Source organism: Perna viridis, chromosome 10 (assembly GCF_037379345.1).
Source record: "Perna viridis isolate PV_CMFRI_1.1 ecotype Kerala chromosome 10, ASM3737934v1, whole genome shotgun sequence".
Taxonomy (NCBI): domain Eukaryota; kingdom Metazoa; phylum Mollusca; class Bivalvia; order Mytilida; family Mytilidae; genus Perna; species Perna viridis.
Window position 1 is genome coordinate 18,046,648 of NC_142454.1, and position 21,060 is coordinate 18,067,707.

The following is a 21,060-nucleotide window of genomic DNA, read 5'->3' on the forward strand; positions in this document are numbered from 1 at the left end:
ATTGATTTGAGAATTCTTAGATCAGTAATATAAGATACAGGTATAGGAAGTTAGAAAATATGGAGTTACTACCCCTGCAGGATTCTTATATCTGACTGTATTATTCCATACCTGATATAGTGTATTGGTTTGATTTTACCAGTACATGAAAACATGATCACATTCCTTGTTCCAGTGACATTTGGTCCTGCAAATGCCTTAAATAAAATAGGTTTATATAGGGGAAACTAATTAAAGATGACATTTTTCTGTGTAGAAATAATAAGCCTTGAGACATTTTTGAAAATTGTATTTTTATACATGTGAGAGTGGTACCTTTGTTGTATGATTGTTTTGCTTTTCTATATTGTGTGATTAGTAGCACTCCAGCTAAGAATCATGCAAAATGTGATTCATGGGTAAAAAGCCTAGATATTTTTATTTTTGATATTTTGTTTGAAATGTCATAGTAAACAGAAATTAACATGTGGTTTTTTATATAACCCGTGCTCTTAGGAGATAAAAAATTATATAGAATGCACTGTAGATTTCAAAATTTAGGGAGATAACTCTGTAAATGACACTCAAATACAATAGAATCTACTGGTTTTTCAATGTGGATTATCTCCTAAGAGCAGGCAGATTTGAATGAATAATTACACATTTCATAGTATAGACCCATAAAACAACTTAATTACAAAAATAAAAATTTGTAGCCTTTTTTGGGGTGTATCACATTTTTCAGATTTTGCATGACTCTTAAAAAGACAGCTAACCAATGAGAGAGGGTCCCATTTTTGTTTACAGTTGTACTACCCAAAACAAGTGATGAGGATGTTTTTACATTGTCCTTAGCTAGAACAAATAATGAGAAATATATAGAGTGAGTCTGAGAACCAAAACATTCATTTTATTTGGCCTGATATATTTAGTTTTCAGCAATAATATAATTAGTTCTGAGCGAAATTTATAAGCAATGAATTAATTGGTAAAAAGACATTGTAAGTGGTATTTTGATTAAGATTTGGTGCAAACCCTCTTAAGGTTCATCATCACCATCTGACGAATACGGAATTTACTTCACCACAACTTTCCCTCTGACAACAGACAAACCTGTGCACTTGGAAATATTTTAAAGCACCAGTGAACATAGATTATTAACATTCATGCATTTTCTGTTTTAAAATATATTAAACTCTTAACTTGATTTTGCTGTGCTGTTCTTTATCAATTTGGCAGAAAGTGCCAAAATAAACTAAGTTAAGATAATGTTTTGAAATGTTCCCAAAATATAAAAGGTGAATTCTGTTCAAATGACTAACTGGTTAATAGAAGGATGATGGCCATCTATACAACTCAATACTGTAAAAGTACTTAAATTCATGGATACCAATTATCGTAGATTAGGGAAGATACTTAAGTTCTAGAATTCACAGTTTTCAGTAAACACATCAATGAGAATCTCCTTTTGTTGGGAACCAAATTTCATGGTCTGTCTCACCCACAAAAAAACATGAAAACTTGTACCCCATGAACAAAAGTACTTTCACAGAAGGCGACTTAAACTGAGTAAATAAGTGGACCTTAAAATTACAGCTTGGTACTGAAATAATGACCAAAATCAAGTTCTAAATTTATCCCTAGTTGGTATATATATATATATATATATGAATATTACCTCATATGGGTATACAAGGTTGACATAAGCAGCTGCATGGACTATAAAATCTATATCTGTACACTGGTATGTATAGTCGTCCTCATTCATACCCATGTTACGTAAACCTACATCACCTGTTAACAATCAAACCAAATATTTTACATAAGTACGCCAATGAAATAGTGTTCTTAATTCATATTACACATTCCCTACCAAGAATATATTTCTTGACAACATTAAAAAGTTTGTAAGCGTGCATGTGCAATGTTGAGTAGAGCAAGGGAGACACAATGCAATCACATCACAGTGTCTTTATGAAAATGTATTGTGATGTAATGGAGCATCAAGACAATGACGTCAGCTTAGAATCCAAATTACAATGTACAAGTAAACGTAAATGGTAAATTTTCATCCAATCTTCACAAAAAATAACTTTTATTTTTATTTCTTACCAGATATTTTTAGCTATTTGAAGTATAGATATGTTTTAAATCCATAACCAAATCAGTTTCAGAGAAGAAACATCCTTTAGTCACCAAAAAATGAAAGAGTTGTGTGTTATAGTACCTCAATACTAGTAACTGATGTACACAAAAAATCTTAATTAGGAAATTCCCACCCCAATTCATTTTATTTTTTGTCAATTTTTTGGGGCAAGGAAGGGGTTAAAAATCAACTAATTTATTTTATTTGGCCTAAACATAAAAAAAACTATAAAACTGATTTGTTATCTGAAAGGAGAAATACACAACCTGCATTTCAATAATATCAACTAAAAGGTCATAAAAATCAACATTTTAGATTATCCATCCTATCCATATTTACTTTGTAGACCTAATATGGTCATATTTGAAATTCTGAAATGAAAAATTTGTGGTACACTAAGACACAATAAAATAAACACAATGCTGTGGCAAGGATCATTCACCTCAAAATCAGAAAACATAAAAAAAACTGTAAGTCACATGATAAACAGGAAGTAGATGTTAGAAAGTTAAAAAGTGGAGAAACACAGAAATATTAAATGAAAAAACATGAAATATGGTTCTGTAAAATTTATTTTATCATAAAACAATAAAATAAAATAGGCTTTTTTTTTCTTATCTGTTGCTTTTCATTTTTTTTAATATCAGATGACAAGTCTACAATTACATAAGCCTTTACCATTGGAATGTTGAATTTTGAGAAATTTCTGATACAAAAAAGTTAAACATCTCCAATGTCCCAATAAAACTCTATCAGATGTTTTGTTATCAATTCAGTACTTCTCTGTCTAAGAATCAGGCAAAATGTGTATAAGGTGTGGCACATGATGTAAAAATACACAGATTTTTTTGCATTACCCATAATCTCAATAACTTACTGTCAAAGTGTTTGTTAAGTTTCCCTTTTTAAGATATTGATAGGTCAAATTTAGTTGAAATGCACTATGAAAAAATGGCAGAAAAATTTTCCCAAACCTTTTCCTTACATAAGCAGTCAAAAAATATCTGCATCACCAATGCTTCAGGATAAATTTAAATAGCTGTTCAGTTGTTTTCTAGATGTATTTGAATATATTTGAGGCAAAAAAGACCAAACTGAGATAAATGATGTGCTACTCACTGCCAGATTCTTACACAAATTGGTACTTAAATACTAAAATAGCATTTATAAATGTAAGGAATAATTGGCAACAGCTAGATTGAGTTTCGTAAATTAAAAAAAATTGTTTCAGTCTATTGTTCTAGATCAAATGATATTCTAAGCATTTTCAAGAAAAATTCTGCTGCAGGAATGTTGCAATTTTAAGTCTGTATCAACCTGATAACAAGTCAGGCGAGTTTACTCAATATTAAAAGAACAAAATAAATTTAGAAATTACATTATTGATTACCTTTGATGACTTCGACTCGTTTAGAGTACAGAGTTTGTACCAATGTCTGTTGTTCTGTTGCCTCACCATTGTTAGAGAGTATACCAAACTGCTTCAGTGTTTTCTCTAATCTTGCATTGAGTGTTGTGTCTGGTAAGTCTCTAACTATACACTTTATAGTACACTATAAAAAAAAAATTAAAATAGAAAGACCTCAGTTTTTAATCTCCTATTTCATTTTTATATACTTTCATTTTTTAAATTCTTTCAGTGTTTCTCTTCTTGTTTAATTCTTTGTATTATAGTTACATCACTACATCTGCTTACAGCCTGTACATAAACTTCTTCAGTTACTAATTGAAACTATAGATTTTAACATATTTGCCTTCATAAGTTTTGGTCCACTTAGGGGAGTAACCTGCAAACAGTGTGATAGAATGTGCCACTGGAATGGAACAGGTCAATTATTTCAGCTTCAAAATATAGGAATACATGGGAAAAACAAAGGGAAAAACAATCAGAAATATACTAAAAGGTCCCAATAGTATCTACATGAAACGCCCTGTAATTGTATATAGCCAAAAGTACCAATTATCATTAAATATCAGATCTCTGAGCTTTGAGTGAAGGAGATATCATTACAAATACCTGTGTTTGTAGTAACAACTCTTTCAACAAGAAGGCCCCTAAGAAACCAGTAGCACCAGTCAATAGGACTCTGCCGATCTTGAACCTTCTCTCATTACTCAGGTTAAATGTTCTCCAGAATGCTCTCAGTTGCATGTCTATACTGTAAATTAATTAATTGATTATGGGTAAAATTAAATGACAGATATTTCATGAATTTCAGAACAAGAACAAGTAACCAATCAAGCAGACCCTGCTTTGTACTAGACCACCACACTGGGTTGGATCTTATTTGTCCTAGCTCACAGAAGCAACAGCAACAGGTGGGCATGTCACCCCACTGGGACACATGATTTGGACTCTGATCCAACCAGTTGTCACTCCATTTTCTTCGATATTGTGAACATGGTGGTGTAACAACTACCAATTTTTTGTGACCTGGGAATCAAACCAACAAACCTACTACATTCAAGGCTGTAACCCTGTGACCAATGAGGCAGTTTGTCTAAACTGCAAAAAAAAAACATCTTTCTTTTTTACAAAATGCTTTATAATGATACTAGAAAGAATATCCTTAATGCTTTTTATATAGAGTGAAACTTGTTAAAAACACACACACAAACTTGTGGCTTTGATGTTGCAACCAATGTTTTTTTCACATATATCATGTAAAATCTAGAAAGTATAATAAAAAGCTCATATATCAACAAGGAGTTAAAAACTCAAGGGTAAGTCATCAGTCAAATTGCTTTAAGTTTTTAAAGTTTTTTTTTCAATTTCATCTTAGTTCAATGAAAACCAGGTCCTAGTCTTCTAGTGACATGTAAAGAAAGTATTGTATGTAATCCTGATGACTTCCAACATGCTCACTTAAATTAACAACTCACTTAACAAGACCCTGAGGTTCATGTACCTCTACCTCACTCATGAGATTTAATGAGGCAGTGGGTATCTTGTCAATAATGTCCGTAGCGTCATTTTTCTTTGCTTCTATAAATTGGCTGAGTGTAGCTATGGTGGGATATGTGAACAGATCTTTAACATTTAGTTCTACATCAAACATCTGTCTAAGACTCATCATTAGCTCTGTTGCAAGCAGTGAATGGCTAAAATAAAGAGAAAAATAATTATGAAATGTCTTCTACAATATCACAGTGTTGATTAAGTGGCTATAACCCTCACACAACATGAATGACTTATACATTTTTTTAAATAGCAGCTGTTTACCTTAATAACTTTTTCATTTGTGATTTTGAAATTGAAGCAAATTTCACAAATGTCCCTTCTCTAAAGGACAGGTAATACAATGAAAATACATGTGTCAATTTTGAGGCACATCATAAATATTGAGATATTGAGATTCTGAAATTCTATAATTACTCCAGTTTCAAATTAGATAGGACCTTGTCTGTACTGAAATAACCTGGAAGCACATTTGTTGAAAGATATATACAGTATAAAGCTGTAGGGGCATTAATCTATGAAAATTGCCTAAAAATATCAACTTTGTTGTAATAAAATAAAAGTTCACAGTAATATATATAAATATAAGGAAGAAAAATAATTGTGGCATTAGTTCTTTGTAATGACGTCATAATGGTGCCATAATTTTATGTCATTTAGAAAAAACTGCTGAGCATTATAAATTTTGTTGTTTTTTCAGACATATTCAAATCCAGAACACTATGTCCACAGCCAAGAAACAACTTTATATCTTCATATTTGATAAACTATGTAATAATGAATGTATTCACTAAATATGAAGTCATTTATTGGGTGTAGAAACCATTTTCTTGCCAAAAATATGACCAGAAAGTGACCAAAAAGTACAGAATCTTACAGAATATCTGAATATAGGTAAACTTTAAGCAATTTTTCTATCCTTTCAATACAAGAATTATCAGAAGTCTTTATGTTTTATCATTTGTGATGGATTCAAGTATCCAAATTCACAATTGAATTATTCAACACTTTATGATTAATTTTCAGTTGATTTTTAGGCCAATAAGACCATTTATCACCCCTTCTGCTTTCAAATTATTTCCTTACCCTCCCAAGTCAAAGAAGCTATCCTGTATATCTATATCTTGTGTCTTCAATACCCTGCACCAAACTTCCGATATCTGTTTCTCCATGTCTGTTTTAGGTGCTGCTAAAGCATCAGAATCAGATTCACTTTCATTCACAAAGTGGGGTAAAGCTTTCTTGTCTAGTTTACCTGTAGAATCCACTAATGGGATGCTGAAAGTGAGAAAAAAATATATCTATGCATCTTACTGTGTACTGTAACATACTGGGGTATTCAATGCATTCATCAATAAAGTAGGTTTGTTTCCAAATCATTGGATTTACTATAATGCTTTCTAGAAATTCATTTTAAGAGGCTGTCTATGTAAAACTCAGGCAGATCCTATGATATGGGCGATACAGGGTAAATTTTATTCTACTGAATATTGTTTCAATGTTATGTATATATTATATGTATATCAAAAAGAATATAACTTGTTTAAAATTGAAAATGGATGACTCAGAAAATGATTTTAAAGTTCCTTAACAAGACAACCAATTTTTGTTCAAATTAAAGAGTTATCTCCCTTAATTCAATGAATTTTAATGCTTTCTATAAATTTTTTTCTCTTTAATCATTGAAGTTGATCAAAAATGAAGTTTCAACTTTGAGAAAGGATGTATTTGTGGTGCAAAATGGGTAAAAATAATTTTAGAATAAAATGAACCACTGATTGGTTTTTGCATGGACTCCCTCTTCAAAAAAGTTAATATTACATTTAAATATAGATGAATATATGAATATATAAATATAAATCTATCCTTGTAGCAACTAAATAATGAACACACAAAAAATCATGACATTATATCTATGCTACATAAAATTCTTTATCAGCCCTTTCTATCTGGGAACATTTAACAGCATATATAATTTTTTTATAAACTGACATCAAGATGTGCATCTGTGCCAAGTTTCACTACCATGTGACAATCTTTCAATGCTTTTTTTTTTTAATTTAAGTCATTTAGCCACCCAGATGACTTATGACTGAAGGGTATAAAATTTACTTTCAAGGGCGGAAGGTCCTGGACTTTTAAAAGTTTCAAATCGATCGTCCAGTAGAGAAAAACTGTAACACCTCAGAGGCTCAGACCCTATAATTTGTAGCCCTAAACTGTCTATAGCCACTTCTTACCTCTTTAACAATACAAAGTATGAAGGAATCATGTAGAATGGAAGCCTAAGTTTCAGTATGGCTCTAATATCTTTCTTGGTGGTCTGTCCTTCTGGGACAATATATGAGACAAGGAATTTATCCTCTCCTTCTTCTCCCTCGGCCAATACCACACAGGCATTCACCATAGGTAACTCCATCAAAGCATGCTCAATAGCCTGAAAATAAAATAAATACACTGTATATAGGGTTATGGCACGAATATTGTGAAATGTGGTGCAGAGTAAATTATAATATTACATGACATGATTTATAGAATCACATCAACTGAATTATCACCATTTAGATATATTGTAGTATACAAAAACTATAAAAAGTTTAATATTTCTGAAGCCTACAGCTCACATTAAAAATCAAAACTTAGGCTTCACATTTTTATCATGCAAAACGACTATATAAAACTGTATAACTCATTGCTGAAAATGATCAAATAGATTCTTTTAGTTCTTAAAAGTGTGGCAGAAAGGCCTACCTGCGTTGTAGTAAATAGTGAAGTTTAAGTAGTAATTTGACTGACTTGACTAAAGGATTAATTCTTTAATCGGTTTGTCTCCGGCTTGTCACCAAGCGGTCTAGTGTTTGATCTTCTGTCGCAGAGGTGTAATTTTGGGTCAAATCGAGGTTTTGACACAACATTAAATCATGTAGATATTCCATTGTGTACACAGGTAAATTGGTTTTGGTTCATGATAATACAAATACCTGCACTTCAACAGAATATCCCCTGATTTTCACCATGGAATCACATCTCCCACAGATCTCAAGTCTCCCATCAGACAACATGTATCCCCAGTCACCAGTTCTGTACAGTTTGTCTCCATAGCTGGTCTGGATCCCTTTAGGTATGGGTATAAACCTTAGAGCCTGAACCTCTGGTCTGTTTAAATAACCATGAGCTAAGGTTGGGCCTCCAACAAATATCTGAAACAAAACTTAACTTTTGATAGTATGCACTTCTCAAATTTCGCTTGTATTAATTTTTGCAGTTGACAATTTCATGGATTCTACACTTTCAAAGAACATATTTTTACATTTCTTTTGTGTATTTGAAAATGTTGCTCATTTGAAAAAGTTATGGATGTTTTATTGAATTAAAAATGTTTAGCAGGTACTGTATTTTTCTTAATAATTGCACCCCAATCCCCTAAAAATCATATATTTACTATACATGTACACGGTACATATAGCAATGTTACTATGACACTCAAAATCCTATAGTGTAATAGATATATCTAAATATGTCCATGAGACAATTATCCTGCCACAAAATATACAAATGCTGTTTAAAAGAGAGATAAAAAACAGCAAACCAAATTTCAGTAAACCTTAAGATTTTGAAACAGGTGTTTTCATGTGTACAACATGTGCTCATTATACCTCGCCGGATGCTCCAACAGGTTGTAATTTTTGGTCCTTGTCCATAATGACAAGATTGACACCAGGCAGTACATGGCCAACAGGGCAAAACTTTCTGGTCTTCAAGGCATCCTATATGTATAAAAGGGAAGAAATATACCGTGTATAGCGGGTATTTATGCAAGGTGCTAATTTTGGCGTATTTTACCATTCCGTATAAAAACTCCATAAATAAATTTGGCAAAATATTAATGCTGGGCTGAAGTACTTAGTGCACCACTTATCATCTACCAAAATTAGAAATGCCCAAATTCTTCATATACCTATTTGCTTCGAAATCACCAAATTTTACACATCTGTACAGTATTGTTTAAAATTCATTCAAATCCCAAACTAACAAAGCAGTAAGACTGTCATTGTTTCTATATACAAACATAAAAATCATTAGTCAAAATGTAACCTATGACCTTTCAAAATATCAAGTGAATATTTTTAAGTCACAAATTTTGAGCCTAAAGTATTTCATGAAAATTTTTGCATGGGATTACTTTTCCTACATCTGCAGTCACAAAATATTCACAAAAATACCCCACAGCAAAACTTTTTGTGTGATTTGTTTCAGAAAATAAGACTTCTGACCTTGATATTTATACCCACTCAAAATGTTTGGCCCAGCAACTCATCAAAATATTACACAGTAAAAATTTTCATACTTGCATGATCTTCTAAATAGAACTTTACCATGTTTTCTTTGAAATAAAGGTTTAAATCCTCACATGCCACATCATGACTCTCAGATATACTGTAAAGATTCAGAAACTGTATCCATGGTAACAACTTCAGGCATCTCTCAAATAAAGCAGTTGTCACAACCTCTCCACAAAACCAAATCTGTCTGTAAATACAAACAACAATTACTTTTCAGTTTTTTGCTCATTTTAATTATTCATGAATTGTTTGTAATTTTTCAGTAACTTATAATCTAAGAGTTTTGAAGATTTAAGGCCCAGAGTGACAGGTTTAATGGATAAGTCAACTGAACTCCTTCATATGCACTCTTATCTCATGTATTTTCATTATTGAAGTGCCAAAATCAGACAAACAAGAAAATTAATGAAAAATGGAATTACATTGTGTATAAAACACACTATCAAACAAAGCAACAAATGCAGAAATTTGAATATTTATGTTTAGTATTAAACTGTTGGCCTCTGTATCAAGGTTTCTTTAGGGGCACATTTGGTATTAATTAATAATTTTATTAGAATACAAATACTTTCAATTAAAATCCCAAAACTGTTGGAAACCTTTTGTAAACATAAGGCATTAAAGAAACAATAAGTTATATTCTGCCACATGATGGTGAAAAAAAGGGAGATGGCAAAATGTTCAAAATGGCCAAACTCGAGAACTGCATTTTTGATTTTGCTGAAAATTAAACACAAATTGGACTTTATAGTACTCAACATCTGTGCAAAGTTTCAAACAAATTCATTGATACGTTTTCAAGTTATTATATGGTCAGAATGACAGACTGATTGAGGGATGGATGAGCAACTTGTCCATATCACATAATACCTCACCACTTCATAAGACAGGGTATAAAAATGAGATGTGTTTGTACCCCTTTTTTCTAAACCTTAGCTGATGAAGATCCAACCCTGGAGTATTGAGTACAGACTCCAACAGAACCATGCATTCACCTTAAGACTTCTCAGCTGTTGTCAATCTAACCCTGGTGTATTGAGTACAGCCTCCAGCAGAACTGTGTACTCACCTTAGACTTCTCAGCTGTTGTAGATCCAACCCTGGTGTATTGAGTACAGCCTCCAGTAGTGACGGAGTGAAGAGAATGTTAGTAATCTGATGTTTCTGGATATACCGGCTAAGCAATGGTGGATCATAGATGGTTGTGTTTGAAATAACATACATTGTTACACCTGGAAACATGCACAGAAGTATAAGGCTATGGCATTGTATCAAAGGTTTCCTTTCTTTAAGTGTTTAAAGTCTGATATTTTGAAAATGATACATCAGTTTTCAAGGAAAAACAAATGATAATTTCCTTCAATGATGACAAATGATGTTTCTAAAATTTACTAAAACACATCATGGTATTAGTTGATTACCATATGATAAATGAACTGACTAACAACATTGTACCATAATACATTTGTCAATGAGGGGGTATAAAAAAAACATTTTGGGCTCCTAACAACCATGGTTTCGTTGTAAAAGCAAAGCACAAATTCAAATTTCTAACTATGCATAAATTCTGTTTCAATAATTAATTAGCAAATGAAAATAATTAAACCAACTTAAAACACAGCACAATTTGCTGGAAAAGGTCAAAATAAAATGCATGGAAAATGTTTTAAGTTTAAACATGAAGCTCATAATTTCTGGATAGAAGATTTTTGACTGATTTTACCGCTCATTAAGTTTTCTTAACTCAGATCATTCTTCCAGAATTCAATTCTAAAGGAAATTATCATTTGTTTTTCCTTGAAACAGAATTTCAATGAGGGGGTATAAAAAAAATACATTTTGGGCTCCTAACAACCATGGTTTTGTTGTAAAAGCAAAGCACAAATTCAAATTTCTAACTATGCATAAATTCTGTTTCAATAATTAATTATCGGTAGCAAATGAAAATAATTAAACCAACTTAAAACACAGCACAATTTTCCAAAACTTAAAAATATCCATGAAATTTCAAATAGTTCTTAAAAATATGGTCAAATTAACTTTGATCCATAATTGAATTCTGAAAGAATGATCTGAGTTAAGAAAGCTTAATGAGCGGTAAAATCAGTCAAAAATCTTCTATCCAGAAATTATGAGCTTCATGTTTAAAACACTTAAAACATTTTCCATGCATTTTATTTTGACCTTTTCCAGCAATTAAAATTTTTACTTTCTTAAAATGTCAATACCTTTTAGCAATGGTCGTAACATTTCCCATGAAAAGAAGATATTACATCCTACTCTCTCCCCTTCCTGAAATGGATAGGCCTCATGTCTCCAGTGGTAAGAAAACACTGATCCTCTATGTGGACATATCACACCTAAAATACAAATCAAACAAGAAAAACTTTGAGCAAAGCTCACTTAAAGATGCCCCCACCCAAACTAGTAATCATATGATCAAAATATAAACAAATCATCAAAGAGGAAGTTTATGTTGCTACAATCTGAAATAAAATCCCACAATATGGCATATCTATTAAGTTGTTGTCTTTGTGAGAATCATGCAAAATCTGAAAAATGTGATACACCCCAAAAAAAGGCTACATATTTTTGTAATGAAGTTGTTTTATGGGTCTATACAATGAAATGAGTAATTATTCATTCAAATCTACCTGCTCTTAGGAGATAATCAAGATTGAAAATCCAGTAGATTCTATTGTATTTGAGCGTCATTTACAGAGTTATCTCCCTTAATTTGAAATTTACAGTACATTCTATAGAATTTTTATCTTCTAAGAGCACGGGTTATATGAAAAACCACATGTTATTTTCTGTTTACTATGACATTTAAAACAAAATATCGAAAATAAAAATGTGTAGGCTTTTTACCCATGAATCACATTTTGCATGATTCTTAGCTTGAGTACTACTTAAGGCTTTTGTTAAATATTGAGTGGCTATGATAAGAAGTTTCAAAGAAAACAATAACGAAAAAGGTGCAGAAATATGAAAAGACAGACTAATACCATGATCACTATTTACCACCCATAAAGCAAGGTTTTAAATATAGGTATATTGTATAAAGTATCAGTAATGTTTTAATGATAAAATGGGATATGCTGATCAGTTTTTGAAATCTTTAGGCCATTCAAAATTTATTTCTTGGATCTCTGGTCATTTTCTAAAGAACCTAATGAAGAAGGCAGGCATTTCTTTTTGCATCTTTATTGCCATAAACAGGTGATGAGAGTGCTGTTTACTGTTCAAAGCCATAAAAATTATTAGGGTAGTGCTTTTTTGGTTTTTATTTGATTAACATGACAATAAAAGTGAATTTTTTAAAAGGTAACAAAAAAGGGACAAGGAAATCCTGAAAATCTAAGAAAATATATTAATTTGGCCTGAGATGTTTTTTACGGCGGTAATAGAAATAATAATCTTTAATACTTCTCCTCAATTGTGTTATAATGCCAATCAGGTGTGCATCCAAAAATGTTGAAAATGGGGGTTCTAGGCCATTATTTGCTTTTTTTACCACATTCTGCCTGAAAGTAACAAAACTTTTCAAACAAAAAATGGTTTCCACCCTAACCCCTCCTGGATCAGCTACTTATGCCATTTCCTTTCTATACACCTAATCAATACATCCAAACAATACAAGAATGTCATACATGAGGTGCACCACAGTGATTTTCTAATTACAATATTCACTTTCTTCAATGCAATTGTTTCATTTTCAAATTTGTTAAAAAATATTATTAAATGATCTGAATGAAAGTTAAGTATAACATACTGTGGGAATTTTAATGGTGTGCTAATTTTGTAGAATTTTAGCGGTTTGTCTAAAAATGCCAAAATAGAATCTTAAACATTAGGATTCCTATTTTTAATGTCATTTATGTAATAATGGTGACATTTTATCATTGCATGAAATTTTCTATTTGTCAATATCTTCCATTTAACAAGAATCCTTTCATTGTTTTCCATGTGTGTTTTCGACTTCACACAGTTTAATTTTAAATTTTTTAAACTAAAAGAAAACTCATATCTAACCTTTAGGTTTTCCTGTGGTTCCAGAGGAGTAAACAATATAGGCAAGGTTGTCCAGTGGTAAGTCCTCTGGTAGAGTTGCTTCCCCTATTGAAAGTGTCTTTTCCCATCCCTCATCTAGATTGACAATGTTTTTAAACCCTGCATAAAAATCAAATCATGTATAAGTGATATAAACAAAATATCAGCCAAATATCCTAACAATGACCAATTGAACTACAAGTAGTCATGGGGTCATGACATACATTTCCACCTTTTTTCATCAGAATTCTTTTTCAGAAACAATACATATTTGTCTTGCTTAAAAATCATAAACCTCCAACTTTTATCTCTCAGTTATAATGTCTCATTTTTTTTTGTAGTTTCACTATCAAACTATTTTTATGATTTACTAAATTTAGCAAAGTAACAAAAGCATATAAAAAGATGCATGAGCTAACAGACTTAATTAATGCACTTTAGAACTTGTACCAGTTAAGTTTTGTTGGAGTTCTTTCACAGTAACAACTGCACTTGGATTAGCATCCTCAAGAACAGACTGAAGCATTGGCAATGGAAATGCAACATCTAAAGGAAGATAAGCAGCTCCTGAAAACAAAACAAAAATTATCTGTTTTTCCTATTGTGTGTACAGGTATATTAGCAGAGACAGATACAGAAATTGAAGAATGGGAGAACATGCTAACTGACCAAAGAGGGGGTGTGCACTGTCTTGCTTTGGTGATTTACTTCCATTTTAACCATATTTTTTTGAAAATCCAAACGCCCCATACCTGGCAGTTATACCTGGATACACCTTTGATTTAAGAGCCCTTACACAAGTGGGTATCAACTCACCAACACTGGTGCATTCAGTGGCGGATCCAGAGTTTTAGGTAAGGGGGGAGGGGCCCAAAAAAAATTTCTTGACAGGATCACCAGTGAGGATAAAGAAATCATACTAAATAACTAATTTGTTTGATTTCTATTGAATCATACTTCTTTCTGAGTGTTTTTTCATGATTTAACACACACTATTTTTCAACAATTCTAAAAATTTACAATTTTCAATTTTCTAAGGGGGCGGGCACTGCCCCATCCCCCATCCCCCCTACCTCCCGCCGGATCCCCCACTGACATTACCTGACTGTTTTCTGAATGTTTCCTAGATCTTGACTCGAAGTCTAGGTCTCAGTATCGTATTAATTTTCTCATAGACTTCTAGTGAAGTGCATATATTTAGGATTTTTTTAAAAGTATGTAAATTGATTCAATAAAACTTCCACTTATGTAGCATTTCTAAGGACATGTGAAAAAAAATTTTCCCGCAAAGAAAATAGGGTGAGTCCACCAAGATCAGACAGAAAAGTAGCCTTGAACTATAAATAGCCATTTTCCCTACTTTCACTTTCGTTTTGCACTCACCAAACCAACCTTTTCAGTGGAACATTTTTATGTTATTATGTTAGATTTTCTTTTAAAAAAGTTCTTCATCTTACAGTGTGGTGTTTGCTCTATGTTATAAGTCATTGTTCATATCTTTTGACAAAACATTAGTTTGTAGAGAGGCAAAAAGAAAATACACTATATTTTTATAGCATCCATGTTTTCACATACATCCGCTCTGGGATATGCAATACGATACTGGTAGGTCTCAGTATCGTATTAATTTTCCCATAGACTTCTATAGTGAAGTGCATATTTTTAGGATTTTTAAAAAAATATGTAAATTGATTCAATAAAACTTTCACTTATGTAGCATTTCTAAGGACATGTGAAAAAATAATTTCCCGCAAAGAAAATAGGGTGAGTCCACGAAGATCGGACAGAAAAGTAGTCTCGAACTATAAATAGCCATTTTCCCTACTTTCACTTTCGTTTTGCACTCACCAAACCAACCTTTTCAGTGGAACATTTTTATGATATTGTGTTAGATTTTCTTTTAAAAAAGTTCTTCATCTTACAGTGTGATGTTTGCTCTATTTTATAAGTCATTGTTCATATCTTTTGACAAAATATTAGTTTGTAGAGAGGCAAAAAGAAAATGCACTATATTTTTATAGCATCCATCTTTTGACGTACACCTGCTCAGGGATATGCAATACGATACTGGTACCTATTACTAATAAACATTTCAATATAATCATAAAAGTTGTTGTTTTTCTGCTAGAGTATTCATTTTCATACTGAAAATTCAGAACATCATTGCCCTGCTATAAACATGAGTTTTCTGTTAAAATTTTTATATAGGTACCCTATTCCAGGCATGAGACTAATATCTCAGTGTTAGCCAGAAAATATTACGTTTGATAAAAAGCTGCTGCATTAGTCAAGCTAAGCAAATTTGTGGTTTATTCTGACATGGTAGATACATGAGCTGTACTATGAGTTCCAAATCATTATTTAATCCCCACTTGTGACTTCCATATATGGAAATATTAATATTCAAACCTCCTTTTTTGTCTTTAACTCAAGGGAGCCTCTTGTTTAAAGTAAAGTATAATGACTGGTACAACCAACTGTTTTAAACTATAGATATGGTCATTTCAATTATAATAAATCCAAAAAAAATTATACCAATATCATAGTTTTAAAAAAATATAGCTTTTCATATGCAGAAAATACAGATTTTAAGCCATTTTGGTACCCCAGGCAGATACAAAAGGACCTCAATATGACAGGAAAAGGACTTTTTCTTTAAAACAGATAGCTATGATGCAAGAAAAATAGTTTTGTGGTATAAATATTATAATAACAACTGTCTGCTTTAGATACTTTTTGAAAAAATTCAGTTTTTATATGAAAAAACACCTTTATTTTTCTTGCCGCATTAGAATCTGTCCATTTGAACCACTAAAAAAAGTCCACTGAAAAATTGGCTGTTGACTTTTGTGACATTTCTGTGTTTAAATCAACCACACAGTTATATGGCAACTCACTTTAGCTATTTATTTGAAAGAAAAACAAAAAATAAAAAAAATATTCATTTTTTCATATATAAGAGGCAATGTATGGAAAATGACTATTTTCAAGTCCTAACCACATACTTAAAAATGTGTTGTAACTTGAAAACTATCCTTTATGCAGGAGTATTACTTGCTTTAGGTTACATGAATATAAATATGCTCATCATAAACAGTCAAGATAATAATTTTATTGAACTGATATTATACAAATTCATGAAAACAAAATGCATTTCCAAATTTGGTAAAGATTAACCATAAATGCAAAAAACCAGAGCTACCATCAAAAATCAGGTTCAAAAGTTGGCTAATTCATCTTAAAAGTGTTACCTGCATTGGGGTACTACTTTTTCAGCTGGTAAAGACCACTTGCTGAATATCCAACTTTACTTGAAAAACTGGCTTACTAGGTCTCAGTATGGTATTAATTTTCCCATAGACTTCTATAGTGAAGTGCATATTTTTAGGATTTTTAAAAAAATATGTAAATTGATTCAATAAAACTTTCACTTATGTAGCATTTCTAAGGACATGTGAAAAAATAATTTCCCGCAAAGAAAATAGGGTGAGTCCACGAAGATCGGACAGAAAAGTAGTCTCGAACTATAAATAGCCATTTTCCCTACTTTCACTTTCGTTTTGCACTCACCAAACCAACCTTTTCAGTGGAACATTTTTATGATATTATGTTAGATTTTCTTTTAAAAAAGTTCTTCATCTTACAGTGTGGTGTTTGCTCTATGTTATAAGTCATTGTTCATATCTTTTGACAAAACATTAGTTTGTAGAGAGGCAAAAAGAAAATACACTATATTTTTATAGCATCCATGTTTTCACATACATCCGCTCTGGGATATGCAATACGATACTGGTAGGTCTCAGTATCGTATTAATTTTCCCATAGACTTCTATAGTGAAGTGCATTTTTTTAGGATTTTTAAAAAAATATGTAAATTGATTCAATAAAACTTTCACTTATGTAGCATTTCTAAGGACATGTGAAAAAATAATTTCCCGCAAAGAAAATAGGGTGAGTCCACGAAGATCGGACAGAAAAGTAGTCTCGAACTATAAATAGCCATTTTCCCTACTTTCACTTTCGTTTTGCACTCACCAAACCAACCTTTTCAGTGGAACATTTTTATGATATTATGTTAGATTTTCTTTTAAAAAAGTTCTTCATCTTACAGTGTGATGTTTGCTCTATTTTATAAGTCATTGTTCATATCTTTTGACAAAATATTAGTTTGTAGAGAGGCAAAAAGAAAATGCACTATATTTTTATAGCATCCATCTTTTGACGTACACCTGCTCAGGGATATGCAATACGATACTGGTACCGGTACCTCTAACAATATGGGAGACAAAAAGATGGGGAGCAAAACATCAAGAAAACTCTAGTGGGATCAAAACTGGCAAGGGATAGGAACGACCAAAGTACATTAAGTTACTTATTTTCACCATGCATGTTAACAGTTAAAGTGTGTGTGTGTGGTTTTTTTGTTTTTGTTTTTTTTTTTTTAATTTTTACATCGAATCAAATGAAATACTTTCTGACAAGGTAAAAATATCATTTTCAGATCAGAGTGATTTGAAGGTTTCTCCCATCTTTTATTTTCAAAACGACTGAGACAAAATTCGTGCAAGTCCCTCCCCCTAAAATCAAACGGTCGTCCCCTTAGAGATAACTATTTAACATCAAAATAGTTTCGCCTTATTACTTAATTCTTCCCTTTCTCTGGCATCCGGCTTTGACTCTTGTCTGCATTTTTGCAATATTTTTTTCAAATAACAAGAGTAAGAATGCAAGCTTGTGTTTGTCAGAGAAAATAACGAGAACTGAAGGAAACTTCGTAAAAAATACTCAAAAATAAGAAAACACAAGGAGTTAACCAGGGAAGATCAACTCGTTACGTCCACCAAAGTCCCTGCATAAACAAATGTTCCGGTTTCAGTTAGGCGAACTAAATCCAAATTAGATCCTAATTCCTAATTATCTAAAGCGGCCAATTTGCAAAAATAAAAATAGCTTATTGTTATGTGTAAATGCGTGCATTGAAATGTGCTTATAAATTATTTTTTTGCTCCCAGTTGCCTCTTTTAATGATTATCTGGATCCGCCACTTGGAATATATATATGATTTGAATATTAATAAAAAAAAATAGTGGATATTGCTTAAGGACACTTCAAGCTATATCAAATCAAAGCTAATCTCAAAAACTGTTCTTTAAAGTAAAAATAAACTTGGCGCTTCTTTTTCCACAATTTACAGCTAAAAAACAACATTTATAGTTAAAGTTTTAACTAACCTGCTTTTAGTATAGCTATGTAAACCGTTGCATACTCAATGCTTTTATTCAGATACATCCCTACACAAGCGTTCGGCGTAACACCAATCTGCACAAAATGTTTGGCTAAAATGTCCGAGTTATCGTTCAACTCCTTGAAGGTGACTTTCCTACCATCTTCGTCCACGACGGCCATGGCATTCGGAGTTTTCTTTGCTTGTCTGGCGAACATATCATGCAGCAACCCCTGTTGCTCATATGACTTTGCCGTACTCATTTTGGGCACACCGAGCCTGGAAATATAAGGGGTGTAATAGCGATGGTACATTATTGCATGTGTAAACTAGCTGTAAAAAATGGTTCGTTGAAGTTTCAATAGTTAGATGCAGAATTATTTCCCAGCACATCAGGCAATCATGTCGAATTTTGTTTTGATGTATGAACTATAAACAGTTGTTTTTAATTTTCATTCCAACTAAATGGATAAACTCAGTTCAAGCATATTAATATCGCGTGACCTGTAGAAGGATGGTCAGTGGGTTATCTTTCAAATTTACTCTGATAATTGGACAGCCTCTTTTTACTCGAACTATAGCGCATTTCCCGGTTTATATGTACGCAAGACCGAACTGGGCACGTGTCAATATATAAATACATCATGTTTAGCAATCATTTAAACACACTCGCTATAATACACCCACACTATAATTCGATTTTAGTCTCCGTTATTGTTACCCCTTGCGCTCAATTTCCACACCCCCATTTCCAACTTTGATTTCTCGCCTATTGACACCTTTTCATTCAATATATCTCTGTTTTAACCGTTGACATTTTCTTTTTAGCCGGGTTGTTCATTCCGTAATTAATATTATCCGTCCAATATTACAACACACGCTTGTAAATTTCGTATATATGGTCTTTGACAATCAATTAGTTATTTAATAGTGGTAATTAAAAAAGAATGGAAATTGAATTAGTAGTTATTATTGTTGTAACAGATGTCTATAGGTGAGGTTCAGAGTGTGGTATGTTTCATCCTTGACGCAATGTAAAATCTTAAGTAAAAAAGAAACTTAAAAATAGATATACTAGAACATTAACTCATTAAAATATGCGGACGGACAGGTATAGGCAGTGCGATTTCGTATAATAATATCGTTTTTTAGAGTTTTTTTATAACATACACCCATGAAAGATGTTCGCAGATGAACTCAGGGATTGTCACCTGTTACATGCCAGTTTGAAGACTAGAGTTACAACCCCGCTCCCTTCCTATAAGGAAGATTTATCATGAAAACTTATGAATTAAAAAATGCCTCGTACAAGAGAGATGTAAATGTACAGAGTATGGAGCTTAAATAACTGCACTATCATTTTGTTGTTATACCCTTATTTTGACAGATCGACTTCATCACATACAGGAATATAAGCAACGTGGGCGAGTGTAGATTACCGATAACCATGCAGTGGTAGATTTCGGGGGTACCCTCCTTCATTGTTTATTTTATTTCGTGCATAATTTGGGCAAAGTCGGCAAATTATTTCTTGGGCCCTTCTTTTTTCTGGATCACCTCCCCCCTTTTGTTTTAAATATCTGGATCTGTCCCTTCGACAGTAATCTGCGCTTAAACTTAGTACAGTTTATATTTTGTTTTGGTTCGTGTCTAGGTATTACGGGAACAAATAACGGTAAGTGTCAAATAGGTTAGACCCCTACATGAAGCAATGTTTTGAAACACAAACTTATAATGGTCAGATTTTAATTGCGACATTTTAATCGTTTTGTTAGCAATAGTCCACCACCCCACCAGAAAGAACTCCTCCCCTTAACAGAAAGAAAAGACCTGGCGGTAAGACAAGTCTGTGTGTTTTTTTTCTAATGCGTCATAGCTCATCACGAGAAATTCGACAACCCATCTACTAGTATGTATGTTAGTTGTTTAAATTGTTTATTATTGTCGTTATTGTGAAACTAAATGTACTCACCTTGACAGCGAACTCCTTGGTCCCAAATTACACGAATATTTTGGGGCAATTGGACTTTTATCACATTAAACTTTATCCTCAAGTGATCTATGTAGAGTACAGCGACTTTTATCCAGATTTTTGCCTTTCTCTGAAGTACATCCGTCTATTTCATTTATCTACTTACATGTCCGAAGTTCATGGCGGTCATTTTGAATATTAAATTATAATTATAAAATCATCTTTGACACCACTGTATCTGATTTTACAATTTATTCATAATTCAATGTAGACAGATATGGGCAACATTGAAAAAAGAGGTCACCATGTAGGGGTCATCATGTTGGTAATACATGGAAAACGAACCAAGTCAGGTTTATATGATTCAGTGAACAATTGCTGACA

At 32.3% G+C, this 21,060-nt stretch overlaps 1 protein-coding gene across 2 annotated transcripts in view; it reads right to left on the bottom strand.

Moving 5' to 3' along the window:
* The window catches only part of LOC148604802 (uncharacterized), a 33,172-nt gene extending 12,337 nt beyond the window's left edge, over positions 1–20,835 (bottom strand). Inside the window, exons 1-16 of one of the 2 annotated variants that reach the window (XM_088549278.1) lie at positions 20,677–20,835; positions 18,712–18,983; positions 13,931–14,047; positions 13,463–13,600; positions 11,656–11,787; positions 10,497–10,659; positions 9,461–9,614; positions 8,741–8,851; positions 8,066–8,284; positions 7,325–7,521; positions 6,171–6,362; positions 5,009–5,227; positions 4,143–4,284; positions 3,516–3,678; positions 1,658–1,773; positions 112–197 (exon numbers count right to left, since the gene is read on the bottom strand). In XM_088549278.1, the coding sequence (XP_088405404.1) occupies positions 112–197; positions 1,658–1,773; positions 3,516–3,678; positions 4,143–4,284; positions 5,009–5,227; positions 6,171–6,362; positions 7,325–7,521; positions 8,066–8,284; positions 8,741–8,851; positions 9,461–9,614; positions 10,497–10,659; positions 11,656–11,787; positions 13,463–13,600; positions 13,931–14,047; positions 18,712–18,967 (2,405 nt within the window). In that variant the 5' untranslated portion in view covers positions 18,968–18,983; positions 20,677–20,835. Of the gene's footprint in view, positions 1–111; positions 198–1,657; positions 1,774–3,515; positions 3,679–4,142; positions 4,285–5,008; positions 5,228–6,170; positions 6,363–7,324; positions 7,522–8,065; positions 8,285–8,740; positions 8,852–9,460; positions 9,615–10,496; positions 10,660–11,655; positions 11,788–13,462; positions 13,601–13,930; positions 14,048–15,055; positions 15,075–18,711; positions 18,984–20,676 lie in introns of those variants that run through there. The other variant, XM_088549279.1, reaches the window with a different exon arrangement.
* Between the last annotated feature and the right edge of the window lie 225 nt (positions 20,836–21,060).